Source organism: Hibiscus syriacus, unplaced genomic scaffold, assembly GCF_006381635.1.
Source record: "Hibiscus syriacus cultivar Baekdansim isolate YM2019G1 unplaced genomic scaffold, ASM638163v2 tig00112530_pilon, whole genome shotgun sequence".
Taxonomy (NCBI): domain Eukaryota; kingdom Viridiplantae; phylum Streptophyta; class Magnoliopsida; order Malvales; family Malvaceae; genus Hibiscus; species Hibiscus syriacus.
Genome location: NW_024063358.1, coordinates 478,607 through 505,023, shown reverse-complemented (window position 1 = coordinate 505,023; position 26,417 = coordinate 478,607). Strand labels below are relative to the sequence as shown.

Below are 26,417 nucleotides of genomic sequence, written 5' to 3'. Positions count from 1 at the left end.
AAACCGAAGCTTAGCATCTTCGTAGAAGGACGCATCTTCGTAGAAGGACTCAACAATATCTTCATAAAATCTGAGAGCTACCCATTTCCCTGGTTTCTGAAACAAACAATGGGTCGTTTTTGGTTCCTCAAACTCTTTCTTCTTTCAATGCTTTTGATTCTCTCCTCCTCTCAAGTTATTACTTTGTTTTATTTGATGTTTTTTCCCACCATTTTTCATTTTTTTCTACTCATATACATCCCTTTTCGGTTGTCAATTCTCAGGATTCGGCAGATTATTGATGGAGAATGTTGAGCTTGAAGAATCCACTGCTCAATCAGAGGTCGATTCTTATCTATTTTCTTGGGTTTTTTTCTAGTATTTGTCTGTAATTCTGGTTTTCATTGTATAAATTTTATGTTTGGCTAACAGGAATTTGCAGATAGATGGAGGGAGATGATTGAACTGAGGGATTATAAAGAACCAGGGCCAAATACTAACCCCAGAACTGGTTACATATTTTGCCCTCCTCCACAACCCTAGTTGACTTTCAGAGATGCTGCTGTTTCCATTGATCTTCCATTTCGTATTTACATAAAAATAGTCAATAAAATGACAGCGCGTCTTTTGTCACAGTAAGTAAATTTTTATTAGGGTAAACTACATAAATGGTTAATTTCGATTGAGTTTTGTAAATTTTTTATTACTGAATAAAAAAAAGTAAGATTTGATCACTTTTCTGTCCTTTTAATTCGAATACGGTCATTAAAAGTTAACAAACATTAAGCCTTTAACGACTTATTGATATAACACTATAAATATATAAAATTAAAATTATATCATTTTCACGTAGATAATATATAGATTAAGTTTTTGTTACTTTCCTTTAAAAAACATAATGTTTTGTTAAGATTAATTCACTTACGTTATCGTTTTATTAAGTTTTTGTCATTTGGATGTTGAATGCTCTTAATTTGATAACGTAGTCCGTTAGTAAAATGGTTTAATTTTTTATTTTAACACACACATTTTAGACAAAATAATGATTATGAGTCTTTTTATAAACCTAAATTAGTTTAGATACAACATTTCAATTTACAACTGAGTTGATCACGTTCGGATGCGACGAAACATTATTGACGATATTTCGTATCACGTGGATTTCGTCGGTCAACAACGCATCAGAGATAAAAACATGGTACTGTGTCGTCAATAACGCCACCATTAAAGAAGCTATAATTTTCAAAACTCGAAGCAGTGGCTTCGCGGTGGTGGTCAATCTTTCTAGAGTTTTAATGGTGAATTCTCTACAATTTTTATGATATTCATTACTTCTTTTTATACCTTTTCTTACAACTGAAAACCTATCTAATTTGACTTCAAATAATTACTACTGATAATTAGAAACAATAAGGCTATTGTAATGGAGTAGAGATGTTTGAAGAATAAGCTAGGAGAATATGAGTAATATTGGGGGTTGGGGAGATTTTTTTTTAAGTGGACAAATTGAAATGTTGTCCCTAAACTAATTTAAATTTACAAAAAAGACTCATGATCGGTATTTTGTTTAATGTTTAGGGGTTAAAATAAATATTAAACCATTTTACTAACAGGTAACGTTGTTAAACTAACAAAACTTAATAAAATGATAACGTAAGTGACCAAAACTTAAGTTTTTTAAAGGAAAGTGACCATAACTTAATCAACATATTATCTAAGTGGAAATGGTGTAATTTTAATTTCATACATTTATCGTGTCACGCTAGTAAATCGTTAAAGATTTAACGATCGTTAAGCTTAAGCTTATTCAAAACAAAACGAAAGTGACCAAATTATATGTTTTTTAATTCAGTGAAAAAAAATTATACAACTCAAACAAAAGTGATTATTTCTGTGATTTATCCTTTTATGTATGCATGTGTTTGGGTCAAGCGAAAAAGAAATATAGCTGCAATTTTCATTTCTGGTTTGTTTGAATTTTCAGCAGTTCAATAAATGTCTTTGTCGAAGAACTATCGACAAGAGAGAGTTTATCTTCGGATTAGGCCGCTTCTATATCGGGTTTATGTTTATCCAAGATCATTTTATTTTAATATTTAAAATATTTTTTATCACGGTATTTTTATTAAATTAAAATAATTATAAAATAATATATGTTTTAAATACTCTTAACCGTTTAATAATGAGCACTCAATCATATTGTTATAGTTATTGATATTCAAATCCGTAATTTCTAAAAATAATTGTAATCTTTTTAATTACCGAAATTTAATGATTAATGGTATAATTTAGTTATTACTACAATATTAACGAGTCAACCGTAACTTGTGTTTGAAGGTTGAAGTCCAAATCTGGCTCAAAGATCAGTGTTCATAAATTTTCAAGGTCAAGCGGCCTTGCTGAGCCTCACCCAAACAAAACCACGTGGTATTTTCGCTACATTTTGTAATTTATTTAAGTAAATATTTTATATTTAATATTAAAAGGTTATAAATTTAATTTTTTAAATTTTTTAATATTAATTTTATACCAATAACCAGTTGATTTATCCGGATGAGACACTAAATCCCTTAAGTAAGGTCATGAGTTTAAACCTAATATTTACAAATTGAGTAAACTAGGTTAGGAGGGTCGCCCAAGCCTTTGTACTGTCCGATCTGAATTAGTTGACCAATAGATCAGGTACAAGTTATTAATTTAAAAAATTATAAAATAAACAAATAATTATTTAATTAATTTTATATATAAATGAAATGAAAATGCTACGTAGTTTGATATTCAGTTTTAATCAAAATTCAAGTTAAAAAATTAATTTGATTGAAATTATAACAATTATATTATTTAATAAACATTGAATCTCTTTTACTAGGATCGTAAGTTTAATTTTCTCTAATAACATTTTGAAGATGACCAATGATTAAAAAAAATATTAGTGACGATTTTATAAAAAAAAATAATTTGATAATTAAAATATAAAATAAGTAATAGATAATAATTGTCACTATTTTTATGACCTAGTATGCTGTCTAAAGTCGTAAAATAAAATAAATCCCAGTCATAGTCAATGGGGTGGTGGAAAACGCGAATGTAACTGGCGCCTATTACACGTCAGTATTCACTTCCAAGAAACCTTCATGCTCAACAAAAGAAAAAAAAGGGTAAACTACATGTTTAGTATATAAATTATAACCTTTATTTTGTTTCAGTACCTAAGCTTTCATTTGTAAAAAATCATAGCTAATGTTTATTTTTTATTTCATTTTAGTAACGTCACTTAAAAATTAATGGAATTATTGTACGTGGCATTTTTGTGGATAAATTACATCATTTATCACTATATATTCTCAATCTTATTTTGACTGTTAAAGTTTAAAAAGATTCAATTAAACTACTTAACTTTTAAATTACTCATATTTTAATCGTTCTAATTGATTTAATTAATATTTTTGTGATGTGTAATTTTTATTATTTTTAATATATAATTTAAATAAAAAATTAAATTTAAAATTATACTTAAACCCAAAAATTATACCACAAATCCTAAATCACAAATCACTCACCCCACGCTCACAACTCACTCTTTTTGACCTCTCGAACTCGTCCCTTCCCTTTTTTATTTTATTCATATATTAATAAAATAATAATTAAAAGGATACCACATCATATAAAATATTAGTAAAATAATTTTTTATTAATAATAAAATAAATTAGAGTGATTAAAATAGAAGTGATTTGAAAGTTAAGTGATTAAATTAAAAAAATTAATGACCAAAATATGAGTGAGAAGATAGTTGAGTGACGAATCATTTATCACTATATATTCTCAATCTTATTTTGACTGTTAAAGTTTAAAAAGATTCAATTAAACTACTTAACTTTTAAATTACTCATATTTTAATCGCTCTAATTGATTTAATTAATATTTTTGTGATGTGTAATTTTTATTATTTTTAATATATAATTTAAATAAAAAATTAAATTTAAAATTATACTTAAACCCAAAAATTATACCACAAATCCTAAATCACAAATCACTCACCCCACGCTCACAACTCACTCTTTTTGACCTCTCGAACTCGTCCCTTCCCTTTTTTATTTTATTCATACATTAATAAAATAATAATTAAAAGGATACCACATCATATAAAATATTAGTAAAATTTTTTTTTATTAATAATAAAATAAATTAGAGTGATTAAAATAGAAGTAATTTGAAAGTTAAGTGATTAAATTAAAAAAATTAATGACCAAAATATGAGTGAGAAGATAGTTGAGTGACGAATGATGTAATTTACCCATAAAAATATCTCGTACAATATTCCGGTTAAGTTTTTAATGTTGGGATACTAAAATGAAATAAAAAAATAAGTGTTATACATGAGTTAGAAACAAATGAAAGTTTAGATGTCAAAAAAGAGCAAAAGTGATAGTTTAAATACTATGCATGTAGTTTACCCAAGAATAAAAAAGACAAAACAAAATAGCTATTTGACAAAGGCCATTTCCTACAAAGTAGTATAGCGGCAAGTTCCAAGCAACAAACCAGACACGTTCCATGTAAACAAGAGAAAGGCAGCCAAGGCCACCATGTTTCCTAGGTGGTCTCTTGGTTGGATCCTAGGCAACTTCCCCTTAGAAAAACTTGACCAAGGCCTCTGCTTCCTTTAAATACCCCAATCCCAAACCTCAACATTCCATCAAAATTTCTTCAACACTTTCTTTCACAATTCAGAAAATCAAATACTTCTACTTTTCCTTTCTTTCGGGTCTTACAAAATGGAGACATCATCAGACTATGCCCTATTTCCATTCATTGATATCAGTATGATCTACTTGTTTCTTAGCTTGACATGTTATAACACCTTTAAAAGTTCCTTCTCAAGTTATTTGTCTTTCCCACAATCCAAACATGGCAGCTCAAAGGCCTCGTCAAATTTGGAGAAACCCCAGAATTTTGATTCTTCAACCGAAGAAGCTTCTTTTGAAAACAAGGAAGATTGTGTTGTAGTTTGCAGAGAAGATGTGGAGAAGGTGATGGGGAACCTGGGGATTTTTTGCAGCAAAGAAAGTGAGGAGCTAAACAGATCATTTGGTTCTGATGAGCTTCCCAGGCTGTTTGAAGAAGAAGAGCCGAGCTTGGAAGAGTTGAAGGGAGCTTTTGATGTGTTTGATGTGAATAGAGATGGGTTTATTGATGCACATGAGTTGCAGAGAGTTGTGTGTGTTTTGGGTTTGAAGGAAGGTTTAAAGATTGAGAATTGCAACAAAATGATCAATAAGTTTGATGTAAATAGAGATGGCAGAATAGATTTTCAGGAATTTGTAAAATTAATGGAGATTACTTTTTTCTGAATCAGTCTAATAACACTCGTACAGAAGACTTTGAATACATATTTATCAATGCATATTCTTAATGCATTAATGCAAAAGCAACCCTGAATTGATCACATAACCATGGCACTGTATACCCTCTAAAGCCTTCCCATTGAGAAAGCATACTCGTTAGGCCTCAAACTATCCACCAAAATTATTATTTTAACAAGTTTAACATTTCCAATGAAAACCCAGTTTGCAAATACCCTGCCACGATGGAACACCATAAAACAAATTTTCTTTGGGGCATTCTCTCAAACACTTTCTGGGCAATTGAAATTTGGTTACATTTTACACAGATTTATCAAGGAGTTTAAAGGCAGTATGCTAGATCCTATGGAGGTTTGATTGATTACTAGTAATGGGAAATCTCGTCCATCCCAAACCTTAAATCCTTCATGATAAAATAAAGATCTTCAAAGTTATTTACTCTACTTACAAAACTCAAAATCTTAACTAATTGGGTAAACTACAAGAATGATAATTTATTTTTTAAACTTCTACAGTTCTACTCACCAAGCTTAGAAAAATTAAGTTTTGATAATGGCTTAATATAAAAATAAGTGACTAAACTATATTCAAATTTTATTTTTGGAGTCAAAAGAATTCTTCATAAAAAATAAGTGCATAATGTTTTCTCTGTTACACTTTTAATTGTTTACCGTTAAATAAAAAAATTCGTTAAGTATAATGTATCACACTCATATTTTAAAAAATATATATTTTTAAATAATATTTTATTTTTTAAAAATATAAACGTTGCACGTGTCACTTAATTATTTTTCTTAATGGTAGGTATCTAAAATTGTAGCGAAGAAAACATTAGGCATCAAAAGTCAATTTTAGATATAGTTTAGGAACTTATTTTTGTATTAAACCTTTAATCATTTATGTTAATATTTTATTAAATTTTGGTCACTGAAACTTTAAATATGTTCATCAAACTAATGTCATTCAACGTTGCAATGATCAAAATTTAATAAAACAATAATGTGGATAATTAAAACTTAAGTTTTTAAAATTTTATTTGACAAATTCTAAATATAATCCTAATCCTACCTAGAAGGGAAGGAAAAAGAGTGTTCCTAGTGAGTCTAAAACACATGATTTAAGATAATTAAAATTACAAAAAAAAATAAAGATAAACAGTTTAATAAGCAAAAATATATAAATATAATAGACTATTCCTATAATTTACACTAACCTAACAAATATCAAACTAGGGTTGTAAACGAGCTGAGTTGAGCTCGAGTATTGTTGAGCTCGACTCGACTCAAAAACTTTGAAATGGAGCTCGACTAGATTCAAAAATTCGAGAGTCTAAAATTTTCAAACTCAACTCGAAATAATGAACTGAAGCTAATAAAAGCTCGAAAAGGCTCAAAAGAAAAAAAAATTAAACTTAACTCGATTAAAGCCTCAAACTCAAATGTAAACTTGAACCTTAAGTATATGAAAACCTTATATTGTATTTTTAAAAAATAAAAACATAAATGTTAGTATTATTAATAATTTATTTTTAAAAAATTAAAATCTTAATATATTATATCTTTGAGCTGCTCACGAGCTTTTCGAGTTGAGTATCAAGTATCTCGTTTCGGCTCGGTAAGAACTCGATTTGATCCCGAGCTTGAGTCAAGATCATTCGAATTGAGTATTTATCGAACTTTGACCGAATCGATCTTGAATAACTCGCGATATGTCTCGTCTCATTTACAGCCCTATATCAAACTCTTATTACCCAAAGTAGGGAAATTCTACGGTACAACAGTTTAATATAAGGATAAGAAAATGCATTACCTAAAATGTTATAAACAAACATAACATTTTAGGTTGAGCGCAACCTAAAATATTGATTTCTTCTTCTTTTAAGTATAAACCTTATTCGTAATATTTTAGGTTATAACTAAAAATGTTATTTTTTTTATAATATTTTCGGTTGAACCAAAAATGTTAAAAAATTAACATTTTAGGTTTTCCTTAATCTTATATTAAGCTATCAACCCCAAGTAACAAGTATATCGATAATGAATTTAATTAGGAGACAGCAAAAATTGAGCACTCTTATATGACATTCGATAACAAGAAGCCAGAAAAACCAGTGAGACTGTTGATGAAAAAGACAGATCTTAAAGCCTAAAATTTTCTTGGTTTGATCAATCCCTATACAAAGTCACATCTATACCGTAACAACTCCCAGTTACTCACCTTCCCTCTTATACCCTAATGGACAACCAAAACCCCCCTCACTCACTTCCAAACCTGCTATATAGTCACATCTATACCCTAATTACCCCCAATTACTCACATATAACGGTTGTGGATCATTAGAAATGAGTTTCAGCTATAAAGTTAAGATTGAAGCATGTTAGTAGATTTTTATGGGAAATTAGGGAGTTTGGGTGGTAAATTCGTGCCTAAATAGGGTATTTTTTAGGGTTGGTATCGATACTTGAAACAATATCGATATTATTCATAAGGAAAGCATGAAATTGAAAGTTTTTGAAGAACAATATGGATACCATTATAGGAGTATCGATATCGAGGGTTCGGTATCAAGACAGAAGGGCTTGGTATCAAGACCGGGATTCTAATAGGCTATTTTGGTATCGGTACTTTAGCGAGTATCAATACTCAAGGTCCTAGTATCTATACTCTCATATGAGTGTCGATAATTCCTTTTTCTTTCAAGGCATTTCAACTAGTATATTGATACCTTATGTTGGGTATTGATACTGAGGAGAGGGTATCGATACTGTAAGGTTATTATCGATACCAAGGTTAAGAGTTGAGGCTTTAAAGTCAAGGGGAGTTATAAAAGTAAGTGAAGTTTCCCAAAAGCTTTAATTACTCTCAAATAATATACAAGTGAGAACAATAATAATGTTTAATTCAAACATAAAAACGAGATAAATGAAATAAGACTAGCTTTGGTTGTATACTCGGGAAACGATCAGGACACCCGAGTTCTTTTAGAAAAGTTAGCAGTGTTGAAAGTATAGATTCGGTTTGTATATATCTTTAAGGAGTGCGCAAGACACTTTAAGCTGACTAACTAAGGCCAAGGCCTGACACTCACAAGGGGTAGGTTAGTCGAGGGTATGGTGTCCGATATAGAGAATTCCAGGGGCATCATCCTCGGTAGACTAGAAGGGTGTGTGAGCTCCGAGATATGGAACCCTTACCGCACCATGATGTCTACCATAGAGTAAAGAGTAAGTATAAATGTATATTCACTAAAGTAAAACAATAGACTTGATAGCTTGAGTCTTTCAGTGATACACTTTTAGTATGATCTAGTTGTTAGTGTGGCACAGAGCTAGTTAGTTCAGCGTTTGAAATTTGTTTCCTTATACATATCAGGTGGAGCAACCAAGGAGCTTTAGAGTGGCCTAGGTCCAGATCAGAGTACGTCTCAACGTTTTGAAGGCCATGTATATTTATGAACCCTATTGTAAAGTTGAGTCGTAAATGTATTTTTAAGTCGATCTATATTATTATTTATGAATGTAAATATTTATTTTGTGAGCTCCCTAGTGTACAATTTAATTATATTTTTTGTAAAATAAATGAGAAAAAGTTTGGTTAGCCACTTCGGTGGTTTAGTGTAGCATCCTAATCGATCAATTGTGTGTCGTATTAGTCTAGGGTGTTACATAAAATATATAATGAAACATAAAAAAATAACATGATGTTTCACTCTCTCTTTTTTCAACAAAAGAGAAGACAACTTATTGTCTAAATATAAATGTTTTGTTTAAATGTGGTTGAATCAAATACCAAGGATATTGTTCATAATTGTTTGTGTTTTTTGTTTTTGTAAGGAGTGTGGTTGGAATATAATGGAGGTGGTGGGGTATTTGGGGAAAAATTAAAAATTAGAAAGCTTTTGGGGTAAATTAGTTATAAATACATTGTTCAAGGACCTCTTTGATATTTTAGCAGTAGTTTAGGGGTAAAATGAAACATTAACCTTTGTGTTAAAGTTATCACATCATCAATTTAATAGGGATGACGGTAGAATAACAATTTTGTTACAAACCGATAATACTTGTGACTGGTTTGTTACTTTTGAAACTTCAATAGGAAAAACAAAAATTTACTCAAAAATTAGTGACTATTGATGTATTTTACCCTCTAATATATACACCAATTATGTGCTGTTTACTTAATAGGTGTCAAAACACAGCAGTCTTGACGATGTTTAGATCTATCCAACTGTACTTTTCACGCTTATCTTTTATCGGATCTTCTGTGGCGGATACCAGTCAAACCTTGACTTCAAATAAAATATTACCCGTTAGATCCAGAAAGTTCCCAAGATGGATGAAACTCCTCGAATTAGCTAACTCCTCCACGCGCACAGTGATCCACTTTCAAATGATTTAAAAACTTTTTCCGGCAAGGAAATAAGTTCGTCTTTATCAGCAAAATGGATTATTTTTCGTTATTATAACATAAAACTATGTTTTAACTTCCTAGAATGTCCTTCTCAGTTTCATGTTTATGAAAATCACACAAGGGTATTACAGTCTTTTCGGTGTTGATAACAATCACCAAAGGACGGCCCTCGCTTTAGAGCAGTTAGGCAAGGAATCAACTTAATCCTTATTTTAATGATAAAAAAACCCTTTAAAACACAATATAAACCGATAACCAATTGGTCTAGTAAGATGAGACATAAGCAAGGTCAGAGGTTTAAATTCTGGCGTTTACGCATGGAATAAACTAAGTCGGAAGGGTCGTCTTCGCCTCTGCATAGGGGCGAATGTACATGGCTCCCTAGGGAGCCATTACACACTCATTATTTTGAGAAAAATGTTAAATGTAGTTTAATTTGTTAATAGGAATAGAAAAAAATAAGAAAATTTGCAAACCCAAATTTTTTTAGAATAGGGTATTAAAATTTTGGACCCTCATTTTTTAATTTCTAAATCCACCACTGCCTCTGCATTATCTAATCTAAATTAATCGGTTAATACATCAAATACCAATGATTAATTAAAAAACACACACAGAGTATAAAAATAATTTTAAAATAATTTTCTATAATCGAGAAAAAGATGAATATTTAATATATTCTTGTGTTAAGTCGAATATCTTATTTTAACGAAAAACTTTTCATATGCATATAAATTATTATTTAACAAATTTATATAAACATATAATATTTTGAACACGATTCAGGTGACAAATTAGAGTAATACGAATATGCAGATTCTGAGTATGAATTTAAAGATGTGTTTAAATTAAATGTGAGCAATTAGAGTTTATGTTTTAGACGAATCTCTAAGTTTCTGACAAAATCAACATTTTCAACTGTTTGATAATCTTATTAACTAAAATTCAATTTGTTTGGTTCATGCCACCCTAATAATTGACTACAGACCAATTTTTTTAATCATTTATATATATATATATATTAATATTTTTTAATAGAAATATTATTAATAGTTGAGTTCATGATATTATTGTATAAATAGATCCTATAAAACTTAGACATGTGTCATATTGATTGAAAGTAAATATTTAAATATATAATCTTAAATCTTAAATCTTAAATAGAACATATGGCATCGATATAGATCGTTTATATAATATTTATATCGTGTGATTATGTATATATTCGAATCGGATGGGATGTTTTTTCGATTTCGATTTTAGTTTTTTAATTTCTTGTTCCGTTAGATGCATTTGTCAGCTTGATACGAACACAACTTGGACAGGTAATGTTAGAATGGAGGTTGTTATTTTTTCTGTTTTTGTCGAACGGGAAGCGACGTCGTTTCACATGGAAACTACTACTAATCAAAATTTGTTTTGATTTGTTTAATTGACGAGTGATGGTGCAACTCTCGAACATTGCATTCGTGTTTTAGGGGATATTTAAGGTTTTGCTTACCCTCTCTATTTACGATGATCATGTGACAAACAAATTAAATCAATGAAAAACTTTATAAAAATTTCGAAAATTACATTCGTATTTTAATTTTATAGTTTGATACGTACTCTTTAAAATTTACTATCATATATATATATATATATATATATATTGATTAAGTTAAGGTGATTATAAAATAATATATGTTTTTAATTTTTTTTTAATCATTTGACAATGAACGTTCAATCATCCTGCTGTAGCCACTGATTTTTGAACCCATGACCTCTAGAAAAAAAATAACAATTTCTTTAATCATTGAAGTAAATTGATTCATGCTTATGTCTATTTTTTTTATTAAAAGGAAATGAAATTTATGAGATGAATTAAGGAAAACATAGGACATATATTATGGTTTTTTTTGTTTTAATGACGTTCAGTTAATTTTAAGTACAACTTCAACTAAATATTAATGATAATTTAAGCTAATCATCAATAATAATTGTAAAGTTTTTAACATCTGCTCCTAAAAATGCGTGATTATTTCAAATATTCAATGTTTGTGCTATATAAAAAAATGGATATCTCTTGTTCTCATATGTAATGGGGTAAGGGGGAGGTATGATAGTAGGCTGCCTCCAACACCAGGTTGAGAGCAGCTTCCGTAGAAGACCTCCGAATTATGAAATATCATCCGTAGGACTCGATCTCACGATTTCAAGGTTAAGAATCTTGTGTTATATATGATCCTCAAATAATTACAATGGAATAATCAATTATAAAAAATATCATGAATCATTATATGAATATGATAGGTACTCACACCAATATCAGTGATCATTATAATAACAACTTTATATATAATACAATTAACTGTTGCGTCAATAATTATAATAATTAGTATTATTTTTCATCAATCAAACAATTAAATAATTTTTTTTTAATTTAAAGTAACAATGAAAATAAATTCAGAAATCATTTTTTTAAAGTTTGAATAGTTGAGTTACCATCAACAGTTGAAAAAAAGAACCGGGTATGGAATTGGAAGTTGAAACTATCCACAAGTGCCTTACAATCCACGCTTCTTTCCGCCCTTAAAAACCAGTATTTAGGGCCTTCCTCGTTGCTCGCACAGCTTCCTTTTCTTCTCAACACCATTGCCACCTTCTACTTCAAGCTTTTCAGTTCAAATCTTCTCCTCTTTCTTCCTCACTGTTTGGCCTTCTTTCACTGTTTTCTGATTAAAACTGGGTTTCCTTGATTCTCTTCATACAGTATAGTATAGTATAGGCCGTCAAATCAGGGAACTAAACGAAGGGTTATCAGGGATTGAAAATGGAAAACATATCCAGCTTAAGGAACGAAGATGAACAACTGGAGTTGCCACCGGGATTTCGATTCCACCCCACCGATGAAGAGTTGATAACTCACTACCTTTCCAAGAAAGTTGTCAACGCCTTATACTCTTGCATCGCCATTGGTGAGGTCGATTTGAACAAGTGCGAGCCTTGGGATTTGCCTCGTAAGTTTCTTAATGCTCTCTGCATCTTTCTTAAGCTTTGATTTTGATCCTCTTTTTTTAATGTTTGATACGTGTTTGTTGGAATGACAGGGAGAGCTAAAATGGGCGAGAAAGAGTGGTATTTTTTCTGCGTTCGGGACCGGAAATACCCGACTGGTCTGAGAACGAACAGGGCAACCGATGCCGGTTATTGGAAAGCCACAGGCAAAGACAGAGAGATTTTCAAAGGGAAATCACTTCTTGGGATGAAGAAAACTCTGGTTTTTTACAGAGGGAGAGCACCCAAAGGTGAAAAAACCAATTGGGTCATGCATGAATTCCGTTTAGAAGGCCAATATTCCATTTACAATCTCCCCAAAACAGCTCAGGTTACACAAACAAATCACGTCTCTGTTTTTTCCTCTGTTACTTAACGATTCCGAGGATCTTCAGTGGTTTCTTGATTCTTGTTTTGTTTGCAGAACGAGTGGGTTATTTGTAGAGTATTCCAAAAGAGTCCCAATGGTAAGAAAATACATATTTCAGGCTTGCCTCCATTGATGGGTTCGTCACCGAGAACCGTCGCAGCCGGCGAGGCGTCAAACGTGACATGCTTCTCCGATCCGATGGACGACGATGAATCACCGGAAGAAACGATCGACACTTCCTTTCTACCTTGTTCTTCATCAGCAAATTCTCTCCAAAACTCTTCATACACCAACACCCACCAAATCAACCCGAACATCGGAAACTTGCAGTACCCGGATTATTTCTGGGTTCAAGACCAGTCTCTATTGAAGATGTTAATCCAAAGTCACGGAGGGGGCACGAAGCAGAATCTGAAACCAGAGTTTTCCCAGGATTCAGCGGCATCGAATTCGTACCCGGAAATGATTCAAGATCCTTCATGTTCTGCAGGACCGGTAGACCTCGGTTGCTTCTGGAATTATTGAATTTGAAGATTGAAAACAAATCGAAGAGCTGTAAATAGATTGAAAGAACTTCAAGATCCAACAATATCACTGTCGTATAGATTTATGTGTGAATAGATTGATTACTTCAACATTTAGTTAAAAACTTTGTTCAAGGTTTTCACAATTATGTCACATGGGTTGATAACTTCATATATTTTATTCGAATTTAGAATCAGTGTTCAACATAGATATATATTAAACGAATATATAATTATTTTAAAAAATAAAGAAATTAAAACAATATACATAAGTTTGATTTGCTTAATTTGGACATGTATCATGTGTTAATGTTTAGCCTTTTCTGATATATTAGTTAGCAAATAGCAAGTGTCTCAGTGTTTCATGTTAGGCCACCAACCAAGAGTTCATCAATGATTAAGACTAAATGACAATCTGCTCTAAATTCTATAACTCGTCCAATATTTGTTCACATTAAATTGTTTATAAGAACTCACATGCTCCTTGTCCTTTCTATTCAGTTACGTGTTCCGTTCTTGTTTTGTAAAGACAACAGGCTGCCCATAATTGAGTTTAGTTTCTAGGTTAATTTATCAAAATTCAATCTTTATATTTTAAAACATTTAAAAAAGACTACCTCTTTAAGTATGATTTATTATGATTTAGTACTCATACTTTGATTATGTGTTAACATTATGCAGTAGATGCCGTAAGGCAGTCCCACTCGTGTTAGGTATTCAATGTACTTAAAATTAGAGAAATTTTAATCAGAGAGTTATCCTTAAGTAAGTTAATACTGATTATCGAACATCAATACCTATATAAAATAGGTATACATTGCACTGTATATAAACTTATTAAGCAATCTAAATAGTAAAAAAATGGGTTTAAGGGTCACATTTGTCTCCGTATTAGATCTAATTTATTATTTTTACCCCCATCGTATTCTCGCATTAATCTAACCATCAAAGTTGTTTAATTGCATCATTCTATACTCTTTTTCTAACTTAAAACCCTAAACTATAAATCATAAGTTAATATTTAGGGCTTAAGGCTTATGGTTTAGAGGTAATGGGGTTATTATTTAGGGTTTAGGGTTTTAAGTTAGGGATAGAGTATAGAATAATGCAATTAAGCAACTTCGAGGGCTAAATTGATGTGAAAATACGACGGGACGAAAGTGATAAATTGGTCACCTACAAGGGCAAAAATTACCCTTTTGCCAAAAGAATGCTATCTTTTTAGAAGTTTCGGATCTGAATAGTTATCTTTAAGGTGTGCGTGCATTATCAATGACTAAGAAAGATTAAACATATATTACCTTATAATCATATGATTTTACCCAAAAATCATCCAAAGAATCAATAATTACCTTTCAGGCACCCATCTACTAAATTTTACCAATCTATCACCCATTTGCTGACATGGACGGAAGGCGCAGATCATCATGCAAGCCTTCCATGGGTTTTTGTCCGAGCTAGCACTACGCGGAAAAAGTGTGGTTCACCATCTGCGCCTTTGTGGGAAACCTGACATGCGACAGGAGGCACAGATGGTTCACCTTGAATTATTGGGTACTCCATTATTACCCGAGGTTCAGCGACTCACCCATCCCCTTCCCCTATAAATACCCCGAATGCAAACATCAAACCACACCAAAATTACTATCATGTTTTTCCTTCTATCAAGCTAAGTATATTTTGCTGTCACGAGGGGAAAAAGTGTCATTTCAGATCGCGGAGCTGAGATCAAAGAAACAATGGAGTCTTTGGGTCAAATGTGGTAACCACCCTATGTCCAACATCGGTATTGTATCCGACATATTATCGCGAACTATCATGGAAAGTTCAAGAAGAATGATGAACGTCGATTACTTGTGCACATGGGTATGTCACAATTCCTAATTTCATTTCTCCATCATTTTAATTTTTTATGGGAACTTAATAGTAAGTAATACATTTGACGCTCGAGTTACAAACTAGTTCCTCTAACGTTTGAGTCCATGCTTCAAGATTTGCGAGGAAAAAACAAGTAAGGGTACAATTACATTAGCCTCATCAACAAAGAAATATAGACAAATGCATATGATGGTGGATATTAATATGGACACATGACGACCAACTTGGCTGAGGCTATCAATTCAGCCTTAAAGGGGATGCGTCATTTATTAGTAACAACTTTGGCTAAAACGACGTATTTTCGTTTTCATTTGTGTTATTTCATTTTTGTTTACTTTCAAGTAATGTCATTTGAGCATCACTAAGTAATGGGCTACTAAATTGAAAATTAAGTAAAAACATTACATACTAAATAATAAAAATAATTAAATAGAAACATTAAATATAAATGATACAATTCAAACAATTAAAAAATAAAAACATTAACAAATAAAATAAATAAAAAGTTCATAATTAAATAAAAACAACTAACAACCAATTGGTCTAGTGGGATGGATCACTAGGTCCCTTAAGTAAGCTCAGGGGTTCAAATCCTGGCGTTTGTGAAGGGAGCAAACTGGGTTGGGAGGGTCGCCATCGCCTTTCTAGTATCCGATCTGGATTAGTCGATCAATAGATCGGATACCCGTGATTAATTCAAAAAAAACATTACATTTGTTGACAAATAAAGGAAATTAAATAAAACATTACAAACTAAACAAGTCTATCGATATTTGCGTCTTGAATGTGTTCCACAGGGTGGTGGTTGTCTATTTCGATGAGGGTTTCTTCGTATAAGTTGTTCTTCCTCATCTCTCTCATCATCATCATCAGCAGTAGCAACTACATTTTGCTGATGAGGGACGAATGACAATGTAGCACCTCCATAGAATAAGGACCATTGAGGGGCTTCCTCGCCCATGTATGGCGTTGGAAAAAAAGTTCCCCATATAGGGCTCTAACCAAATTATTTCTTGAAATGGGGTGTTTGTTACAGTTACCTCATTGGTCGCCAGGTGCTCCATAGGTCGCCAAGTGCTCCTTGCGACAAAGCCTCCTCTGTTGCAGCAACTCTTCTCTCTTCTTTCGCTGTTACAACTTCATAGGTCGCCAAGTGCTCCATAGGTCGCTGTGTGCTCCTGAAGACCTATGGAGGTCGCTGTATGCTCCTGAAGACCTATAGTGGTCATTGTAGCAATCACCCTTCTTCAAGATTGAAAACAAATCGAAGAGCTGTAAATAGATTGAAAGAACTTCAAGATCCAACAATATTACTGTCATATAGATTTATGTGTGAATAGATTGATTACTTCAACATTTAGTTAAAAATTTCGTTCAAGGTTTTCACTATTATCTCACATGGGTTGACTACTTCATATATTTTATTCGAATTTAGAATCAGTGTTGAACATAGATATATATTAAACGAATATATAATTATTTTAAAAAATAAAAAATTAAAACAATATACATAAGTTTGATTTGCTTAATTTGGACATGTATCATGTGTTAATGTTTAGCCTTTTCTGATAGATTAGTTAGCAAATAGCAAGTGTCTGTGTTTCATGTTAGGCCACCAACCAAGAGTTCATCAATGATTAAGAATAAATGATAATCTGCTCTAAATTCTACAACTCGTCCAATATTTGTTCACATTAAATTGTTTATATATAAAAACAAAAGTTACAAGGAAAAAACAAATAATCGCCCAACATAACTGGGGTATAAGAACTCACATGCTCCTTGTCCTTTCTATTCAGTTATGTTTTCCGTGCTTGTTTTGTAAAGACAATAGGCTGCCCATGATTGAGTTTAGTTTCTAGGTTACCTTATCAAAATTCAATCTTTATATTTTAAAACATTTAAAAAAGATTACCTCTTTATGTATGATTTATTATGATTTTGTACTCATACTTTGATTATGTGTTAACATTATGCAGTAGATGCCGTAAGGCAGTCCCACTCGTGTTAGGTATATAAAATAGGTATATGTTGCACTGTATATAAACTTATTAAGCGATCTTAATGGTAAAAAAATGAGTTTAAGGGTCATCTTTATCCCCGTGGTAGACCCAATTTATTATTTTTGTCCATATTGTATTCTCACATTAATATGACCCTCAAAGTTTTTTAATTGCATCATTTTATACATTGTCCCTAACTTAAAACCCTAAACTATAAATCATAAATTAATATTTAGGGTTTAAGGTTTATGATTCAGAGGTAGTAGGGTCGTTGTTAAGGGTTTAGGGTTTTATGTTAGGGGTAGAGTATAAAATGATGCAATTGAACAACTTTGAGAACTAAATTGATGTAAAAATACGATAGGGACGAATTCAACACAAATATAGCTCATAGGTCTTCAGTACAAGCAATCAGAATCGACTTCATTATAACCAATTCCCCTTGATGTGTTACTGTCAAAACTTTTTCCCTCTTGAAAATGATTCAAATAGTGTCATATATATTTTGCAAGGCATCCCACGGTAAGTGATGGCTATTATGAAAATAAACATTCAAAACTAATAACGTACACATAGTTTCTCATTTATATTTGGAAATTAAATTTGTAATATATTGGCAAGAAACGTTATTTTTGTTTTAGTTGATATTAGGTCCGGAAATTAATCATATATGCTCTTCTTTGTATATAAACACATCTATTTACAAATTAATATATGAACATTTCATATACATATGGTATACAATTTATTTTACACAATCTATTTATTTAAATGTCATTCGTTCTATCCAAGGTTTATGGAGTTATATTTCAGGGTTTATTTTGCAGAATACATGTAAAATATGTACATTATCTATTTGAATCATGGCGTTTGCGAATGACATAAACTGAGTTGGGAGGGTCGTACTTGTCTCTGCCGTACTTGATTTGGATTAGTTGGTCAATAGATCGGATGCCAATGATTAATTAAAAAAAATACTAAAACATTGCATTTAAACTAAGGTTTAAGTCTGTCTTTTAGTGAAGAAGCAAACAAAAACAATTAAGTGTATCATTTATGTTTGGGACCCTTAACTCCATTTTGTTTTGTCTTGGAAAGAACAGTCCATTAATGTGTTTTGGGGGTCACCTGCTCTATTTTTAACCCTCCCACAAAAATCAAATCTATAATATAGGGTTAGATACGTCTAAGGATTGAGTTACCCATTAATCCAACCGTGGTATTTCAAATTTTAAAAGAGTTTGGTTGGTCAAGTTCAAATTAGTATTTTAATAGTTCAAATGTATTTTTAAAAATAATATGATAAAATATAGGATGAAGTACACAAATAGTCCATCGATTATAGGATATTGTTTTATTAAGTCCATCGACTATTAAAAGTTACAGAATGATCATCCAACTATTCATTATGTTTCAAACTAATCCCTTTTCGTTAAAAAATGATATTTTTTCTAAGTTGAAGGTTAACATGATGACTGATGTATGATAGCCGTTTGGAATTCTAGGATCCCAAATTTATCATATCATAATAAGCAGATTAGCATCCAACTCAGAATATCATATTTTTTAACGAGAAATGATGAGTTATGAGCATAACAAGTAGTTGAGTAACTTTTTTTTTTGTAACTTTTAATAGTCAAGTGACTTAACAAAGTAATATTTTGTAGTCAGATGATCATTTTGTAAATTTTAATAATAGAAAAACTTAAAAAGCATTACCTTATAACTAGGGGACCATTTGTGTATCTTACCCTAAAATATACAATTGTCCCGAGGATAATTGGAAATTTATTTTTTTAAATAAAGCGGTGCATATTATGGGTAAGGTAGTTGGGCATATGGTTTATTTGGCATCTTTATTATTTTCATGCCAAAAGTACTGTTTTTGTATAAGATATTTCATGCAAAATGCATTGAACCTTGTTTGTTTCCAACTAATCCCCATTGTCTATGTACAAGGTTAGGCGATTGTCGTCTTTATTAAAGCTGTTGTGTTCCCACCACCTTTGATACGATGAAAATGAATTACAATTATTGAAATCCATAACTTTACAGTGCATCAATTATTTTGGATACTTCTCGATTATAAAGTTTCGTCTTGATTAATCTGAACTGACTCTCATTGAACACCTATCTTTAGTGGGTGAGTCTCCCAACCGGAACTTTTATATCAAATTTGACGTTGAATTGGTAAGATTATAATATGACATTTTAATTTATATGTAGTTATACGACTATCTTTAGTGGGTGACTCCCATTGTACACCTATCTTTCTCTCATCCATTTTTAGTCACTAGTCGCTAATAGGGTGAGCATTTGATCGAGTTAAGTCGTCAATTTTTTTGAATTATTCTAGTTAATTAGATATATTTTATGACTCAAACTTTAACTTGAATTTTTTTCGAATCAACCTTATAAAATTCGAGTCGAGTCGAATTGTTCGAGTTTGTGTACAATTTAATTGTAAATATTTATAATATATTGGTACGAACCGGTTCTAATTTTTTTGACTTTCTCTAACCATAATTCTTTTTACATTATAATGTTATTTAATATATCAAATACAATTTACAATATTGTATTTTAAAGAAGGTATTGTAAGGGTAAAATATTGACGAGAGTATAAAAGAGTCAATAAACTGGCGAGAAGAAACAATTTGCAAACAATTGCAGTCAAAATATCAAATTGAGTAAATACAAAGTTAAGGAACTAAATTAAAAAAAAGTACATTTTTAGTAAAAAGAAATAGGAATTGAAGTTATATAAGTATTCTGTAGTGGTATAAGAGCATCTGATTTAAATTTGATCAAAAACGGACTTAAAATAAAGATGGATTAATTAAATAAGAAAATCATGAAAAGTAAACCAAATTGAAAAATAGAAATTGAAAAATAGAAAATTTATTTTCAAAAAGAGTAGTTTAAAGTAAATATATATTTTACGATGGTTTAGGAGTATATTATTTAAATTTAATAAAGAATAAACTTAAAGCGAAAAAAGAATCGAAGGAATAAAGAAATTAGGACTAAATAACAATATATCAAGATATGCCAAATAAGATGTTTGTGATGAGCACGTAACTTAAAACTAGACCCAAAGGCTACATAATTTGGCTAAACAAAATCACCTTCAATTGATGATAGGTCTATGATGTCCTGATAGCAACATAATTTTTTTAAAATTAGTGACTAAAATAGAATAAATTAAAAATAAAAGTAACATCTAAGTATAGTTTACCAAATTTGTATTATACTGATTTTATTAACTTCACTATATTTAAATTTTGAAAAAGATCAATTTAATAATTTTTAAACCGAGTGATTATGTTATAATTTTTTTATAGTTAAAAGACTCAACGAAAAATATATCTTATAGTAGGAGGATTGTTTATGTACTTTATCCTAAACTTTGATAAGTTTATTATAAAATATTAAAAGTAATAAAAATTAAAAATTAAAAATATAATAATATAAAATAAATAAAAAATAAAAATATTAATCAATTAATTGCCTTTTTAATGTACACAACAAATTATATCATGTTAGTCTAGCTTAATTATGTACACTTATAGCGTTATGTCAATTGTCGACACTATTTTTCGTCAGGGTGAGAAAAAACTGATATCGTCTTAAAAGTTTTTCGTTGAAAAGAATTTTGATGATGATTATTAGCGAATTAACACGATTTTTCATACCAATTTGACAAATTTAAAAAAATTAATAATAAGGATGTAATATGAAAAAAAGAACAAAGGTTAAATTGGGGAAAAAACAAACGTGGAGGACAAATTGTACAAATAAGCCTTCAATAAAATAGCACTAACTTCTCTAACAATACTAAACAATATCCCATACCATATCTGCTGCCATTTTTCCCGCTTCAGTCTCTATTCCAATCCATCAATTCTTCACCATTTTTAGCCCTTGCACACATTATAAAACACAACCTCCGCTTCGTATTTTGACAGAAGCGCACAAACATTTCATATATTCAAAGGCAGGTTTCTTTTTGTTATTTGATCAATGGCGGAGCCAAGGGTAATCACGGTGTCACAATGCGGCAGCGCCGACTACAAAACGGTACAGGAAGCCGTAGACGCGGTGGAACCCAAAAGCAAGACTCGAACAATCATTAGAGTGGCACCTGGTATTTACAAGCAACCCGTTTTCATCCCCAAGGACAGGCAGATGATCACCATGATCGGTTGTCGAGCTGAGCACACCGTTCTTACATGGAACAACACCGCTACTAAAACCGATCATCACCTGGTGAATAATATAACGCCTCCTTTTGTTCTTCCTTATCCGATGATTGTTCATTGGGTAACTTTTATTTTCTTTTTCGAAGGATGAGAGTGTGATTGGGAAAGGAACGTTTGCGTCTGGGAGTGTGATTGTGGAAGGAAGCGATTTTATTGCTGAAAATATGTCTTTTGAAAATAATGCTCCAGAGGTAAAATCTTAAATTTCTCGTTTTTTTATGCTATATTTTCGAAGCATATGTGAATAAGGAGGCATCGTTGGCCGGACAGCGGCTGGTGATCAACCGGAGAAGGAGAGGAGGAGATGAGCGGCGGTTTAGGGTTATTAAAATGAAAACGTGGCTAGGGCTTTTAGATACAAAATGAATATCAGAATGTTTGCTTATTAACAATGGATTAGCGAAATCTAAACGTTCGACACTCGTATCCTGCATGTGAATATGGGAGCAATGGGACATAGTTCATATTCCATTAATCTTTTTCTATCTTCCAGGGTTCACACCAAGCTGTGGCAATGAGGGTATCAGGAGATCGGTGTGCATTCTATAGTTGCCGATTTCTGGGGTGGCAGGTACTTGGCCTCTCATTTTATATTTCTCTAAAAACACTTAAAAGAATATATATATATATATACATCCATATCTGACCCTCTCATTCGAGTCCAAATAACATAGTATTGCAGTAGTTCATGACTAATATAGATGTATAACTATGTTGATTAAGTTGTAATTTTAGCTAAAATGTTGTTGAACGAAAATTGCAGGATACACTTTACCTGCACAAGGGAAGACAGTACTTGAGAGATTGCTATATCGAAGGAAACGTGGATTACATTTTCGGAAATAGTACAACTCTCTTTGAACACTGCCATCTCCACTGCAAGTCACCTGGTTTCGTCACCGCCCACAAACGTGGCACTGCCGAGGAAACCACCGGTTATGTGTTCCTGAGGTCGATAGTCCTTAAAAAAATCCTATTACAAAGGGTTACTTCCATTGTTTTGCTTATGAACAAGTTGTGACATGGATGCAGGTGTGTGTTAACTGGCAACGGAGAGACGGGGTATGCATACCTAGGGCGGCCATGGGGACCCTTTGGAAGGGTGCTCTTTGCCTACACTTTCATTGATAACTGCATCAAGAAGGAAGGTTGGAATAACTGGGAAGATCCTGAAAAGGAGAAGAGCGCTTGCTTTTACGAGTTCAGGTACATTTCCTTGGATCAATAAATTTTGACTGTGCATAGCAGATTGTGAAAGATGAACCCCTAATCTAAACGGTTCATATTGAAACTGCAGATGTTTCGGACCAGGATCTCATAGGAACGAACGGGTGGCTTGGTCCAAAGAACTGAACGACCAAGAAGCAGAAGAATTCCTCGTACATAAATTCATCGACACTGACCCAAACAAGTCTTGGCTTTGTCAGAAAATGGGCCACAGAGTCCCAGTTAATGCCTAGAACTCACTGCCGCAAGCTTGCCTGAGTTGATAATAAATGCTTTGGTGAAGTTTTGCCCTTTATATATTGGAATAAAACCTTCCTCTGCGGCCGTTTTAAGCTTAGTCTTAAGGCGCTAGGAATATTACTCAATGCTTTGTTTAGCATCGAAGATCTCTGTTTAGACCAACTTTATCCTAATAAAGTTCAAGTTTTTCCATCTCTGTTATCCGAATTTCACATTTTTCACTAACAACTTCAACTTCCTTATCTTGAAACGCATACAATCAAGCTTCTAACTTTAATGAAAGCTCAAGGGATTATAGAGTTTAAAAATGAGAATCTATCGTTCTATAACTTGTACTTTCGAGGTTCTCTAAACAAATTACACTCATTTCCGATTAATTATCAAAAGGCTTATACAACATACAATTACCTAAAATATATCATTTTTTCATCTAAGTACTTATGTTATTTTTTTTATCAAGATAAGTACATAAAGTTATATTTTCGATCAAAATGGACACCTTATTCTTTTGGTCAAAATAGGTATCTAAATTATTAAATTTTTTACCTAAGCATCTAAGTATTTTTTAATTAATGTCACATGTCAACTTTCTTAGAACTTAGATGAAAAATATTGAATACTTTAAATATCTATTTTGACCAAAGAAATATTTTAAGTACCTATTTTGACCAGAAAGATAACTTTAGGTACTTATTGCGATAAAAAAACTTTAAATACTTAAATGAAAAAGACAATATACTTTAGATACTTATTTGTGATATAAACCTCATCAAAATAATATCTTTTATTAAAACTTGATTAATTGGATATATCTTTGCCCTATATGATATTTATTTAATAAATTATTGAAATTTTATTGAATATTGTGAAAGATACGACTTACGAAATGTACTTTTCATAGGTTTAAAATAAAATACAATCTAACTTGATTGCCAAGAACCAAAATGGAAAAAAGAGTGATGACGAAAAAATTAAGGTATAATACAAAAATCGGTGCTTGAATTTTGCTTCCAAAAATATTTTAGTGCTTAAAGAATTTTTCATTAAAAATAAGTGACTAAAATTTATTTCGTTACTATTTCAAGTGTCAAACTCTAACTGCCGTTAAAAATAAAGTATCAAATTAAAACACGACTTGTGTCGGTTTTTTTAATTTTCTAATAATTTCTTTGAATTCAAACAAAAATAACACATAATTAGAAAAATAAAATTTAATTTTTTTTAATTCTCATTTTCGAGTAAAAGAAAAACTTACCGTCCATCGTTTTCTCCTCACTATCTTCCCATCATCGTCCTCTCTTCTCTCTTTCAGTATTTTTTCATTTCTTCCTCTATTTGAATTTATTTTTTTAGATAATTCAAATTTGTATTGCTCAAAAGAATCACAGTTCTGCTAAAGTACAATCATCAACATAGTTCAACATTCAACTATACAAAAGAAAATGATCGGTTAGACAATACCCCAAGAATTATAAAGAGTGAGGTTTATGCTATCAATTCTGTTGATTTGTTTCCCTTTTCTCTATTTGAATTTAGGGTTTAGGGTTAAGTGAATGAACTAAATTGAAGCCCTAAATTACTCAAAATTTCAATTTACTCTTTACCTTTGAGAGATGTTGAGTGAATCCTCAAAACTATCTCACAGTTCGAGGATCTTGTATTGTTATTACAAAATGAAAGCTGCCATTTGCAGTTCAAGTGCGCCTCTGTCCTTTATCAAACTCAAAAGACTAGTATAATGTTCTTTAGTAAGAGTAAAAGAACTATTCTTTGCATCCATGCAAGAACCCCATGAGTCTTGATTATCTAAAGTAGAAATACAAATCTGACTTCCTATACCAGTCTGTCCTTTGTTAAAAATCTTAGAGCCAGGAGGAAACACATGTTTTCTATAACACTTTTCAACAGAATGACCATAAAGCCCACAGAAAGTGCAGGTAGGTTTCTTAGTAGCACTAAAACCCCTCCTTGAACTATTCCCACTGTCGAAGTCATCACGTTTATTCACAAGATTTCTATTATTATGAACATATTTCCCAGCAAAAAGAACATTAGATTCACTCACAGACCCAGTAGCAGTAATCGACCTTTCATGTTGAACAACCATAGCAAAGATAGCATTAATTGTGGACAAAGGTTTCATCATGAGAATTTGAGACTTTTGAACAGAAAATTTGTCATTCAATCCCTTTAAAAACCTAAGAACAAAATCTTGTTTTCTATAATCTTTCGCAGAATACTCACAAGAATTTAATGGTCGTAGATTGCATATTTCATCCCACACTATCTTCAATTGTGTATAATACGCAGTCACCGAAAGCGTACCTAGTTGCAGGGAAAATAAATCCTGCTGAAGCTCAGAAATCGGCATCAAGTCGCCCTGAGAAAAGCGATCAAAAAGGTCCGCCCAAGGATCATACGCGTTATCAATCCACATCACGCTTTGCCCAATCTCCGAGCTCAAGGTTCGCTGCAACCAAGAAAGCACAAAATTGTTACATTTCAACCATGCATAGTACTTGGGATCATCCTCCTTGGGCGCTCGGATAGACCCATCCGCAAATCGCAGCTTGTTCTTAAAAATTAGGGACATTTTCATCGACCTCGCCCAACTGTGATACTTGCTACCGGTTAATAAAGCAGAAGTAAGGACTAAAGAGGAGTTTTCATTTGGGTGAATGTAATATTCACTACTAGTATCGTCATTCTTGAAGAGATGAGCCACATCTCCTGGATTCGAAGAGTCATCTAATACCATATTGAAGTCAAAAAGACGAGTGCAAAAAAGAAGAGAAGACTGAATTATGAATCATGTGTCTTTTTACAACTGATTATATACAAACTATTTTACTTAATGGTTAATACTCAACTAATTAACTGACCCCACCTACATATTAATATTCTGTTAAACACTGCCATCTCCATTCTCCACTGCAAGTCACCTGGTTTCGTAACCGCCCACAAACGTGGCACTGCCGAAGAAACCACCGGTTACGTGTTTCTAAGGTTCATAATCCTTAAACACCCCATTGCTGTCATCCTTGTAGACATCATTTTTTCATTTAAATTTATTATTATTATTAAATTTATTATTAAATTTATTATTATTATTAAATATTATTAT

General features: G+C 31.6%; 4 protein-coding genes and 1 long non-coding RNA gene across 7 annotated transcripts; 3 read left to right on the top strand and 2 right to left on the bottom strand.

The window, feature by feature from the left end:
- Positions 1-397: 397 nt before the first annotated feature.
- Positions 398-11,371, bottom strand: LOC120181626. Its single transcript, XR_005521772.1, has 3 exons — positions 11,362-11,371; positions 4,724-4,738; positions 398-526 (listed from the first exon to the last, which is right to left on the bottom strand). It is a non-coding gene; the product is annotated as an uncharacterized LOC120181626 (long non-coding RNA).
- Positions 4,653-5,332, top strand: LOC120181624 (probable calcium-binding protein CML46). Its single transcript, XM_039186715.1, has one exon. It carries the CDS (start codon positions 4,756-4,758, stop codon positions 5,329-5,331), a length of 576 nt encoding a protein of 191 aa, XP_039042646.1. The 5' UTR covers positions 4,653-4,755; the 3' UTR covers position 5,332.
- A 1,009-nt stretch (positions 11,372-12,380) lies between the features above and the next one.
- LOC120181623 (NAC domain-containing protein 92-like) lies at positions 12,381-24,721 on the top strand. Of its 3 annotated transcripts, XM_039186713.1 has the most exons (5): positions 12,381-12,752; positions 12,843-13,120; positions 13,214-13,699; positions 16,583-16,586; positions 24,710-24,721. In XM_039186713.1, the coding sequence occupies exons 1-3, from the start codon at positions 12,566-12,568 to the stop codon at positions 13,682-13,684; spliced, it is 936 nt and encodes a 311-aa protein (XP_039042644.1). In that variant the 5' UTR covers positions 12,381-12,565; the 3' UTR covers positions 13,685-13,699; positions 16,583-16,586; positions 24,710-24,721. The 3 variants fall into 3 exon arrangements, with proteins under 3 accessions (XP_039042644.1, XP_039042645.1, XP_039042643.1); XM_039186714.1 differs by lacking the exons at positions 16,583-16,586; positions 24,710-24,721 and adding an exon at positions 16,844-16,913 and having other exon boundaries at positions 13,214-13,692; XM_039186712.1 differs by lacking the exons at positions 16,583-16,586; positions 24,710-24,721 and having other exon boundaries at positions 13,214-13,777.
- On the top strand, positions 21,553-23,485 carry LOC120181622 (pectinesterase 31-like). The gene is made up of 6 exons (XM_039186711.1): positions 21,553-21,833; positions 21,913-22,017; positions 22,320-22,397; positions 22,590-22,777; positions 22,859-23,032; positions 23,124-23,485. Exons 1-6 carry the CDS (start codon positions 21,588-21,590, stop codon positions 23,284-23,286), a joined length of 954 nt encoding a protein of 317 aa, XP_039042642.1. The 5' UTR covers positions 21,553-21,587; the 3' UTR covers positions 23,287-23,485.
- A 238-nt stretch (positions 24,722-24,959) lies between the features above and the next one.
- Positions 24,960-26,051, bottom strand: LOC120181739. Its single transcript, XM_039186818.1, has one exon. It carries the CDS (start codon positions 26,049-26,051, stop codon positions 24,960-24,962), a length of 1,092 nt encoding a protein of 363 aa, XP_039042749.1.
- Positions 26,052-26,417: the final 366 nt, after the last annotated feature.

Bases quoted from the DNA above. Each gene is read 5' to 3' on its own strand.
- LOC120181623 (XM_039186713.1), top strand. From the start codon at position 12,566: ATGGAAAACATATCCAGCTTAAGGAACGAAGATGAACAACTGGAGTTG. The intron at 12,753-12,842 runs GTAAGTTTCTTA...TTGGAATGACAG, and splicing joins CGAGCCTTGGGATTTGCCTC to GGAGAGCTAAAATGGGCGAG. The intron at 13,121-13,213 runs GTTACACAAACA...TTTTGTTTGCAG, and splicing joins ATCTCCCCAAAACAGCTCAG to AACGAGTGGGTTATTTGTAG.
- LOC120181622 (XM_039186711.1), top strand. From the start codon at position 21,588: ATGGCGGAGCCAAGGGTAATCACGGTGTCACAATGCGGCAGCGCCGAC. The intron at 22,778-22,858 runs GTCGATAGTCCT...ACATGGATGCAG, and splicing joins ACCGGTTATGTGTTCCTGAG to GTGTGTGTTAACTGGCAACG. The intron at 23,033-23,123 runs GTACATTTCCTT...TTGAAACTGCAG, and splicing joins GCTTGCTTTTACGAGTTCAG to ATGTTTCGGACCAGGATCTC.
- LOC120181624 (XM_039186715.1), top strand. From the start codon at position 4,756: ATGGAGACATCATCAGACTATGCCCTATTTCCATTCATTGATATCAGT.
- LOC120181739 (XM_039186818.1), bottom strand. From the start codon at position 26,051: ATGGTATTAGATGACTCTTCGAATCCAGGAGATGTGGCTCATCTCTTC.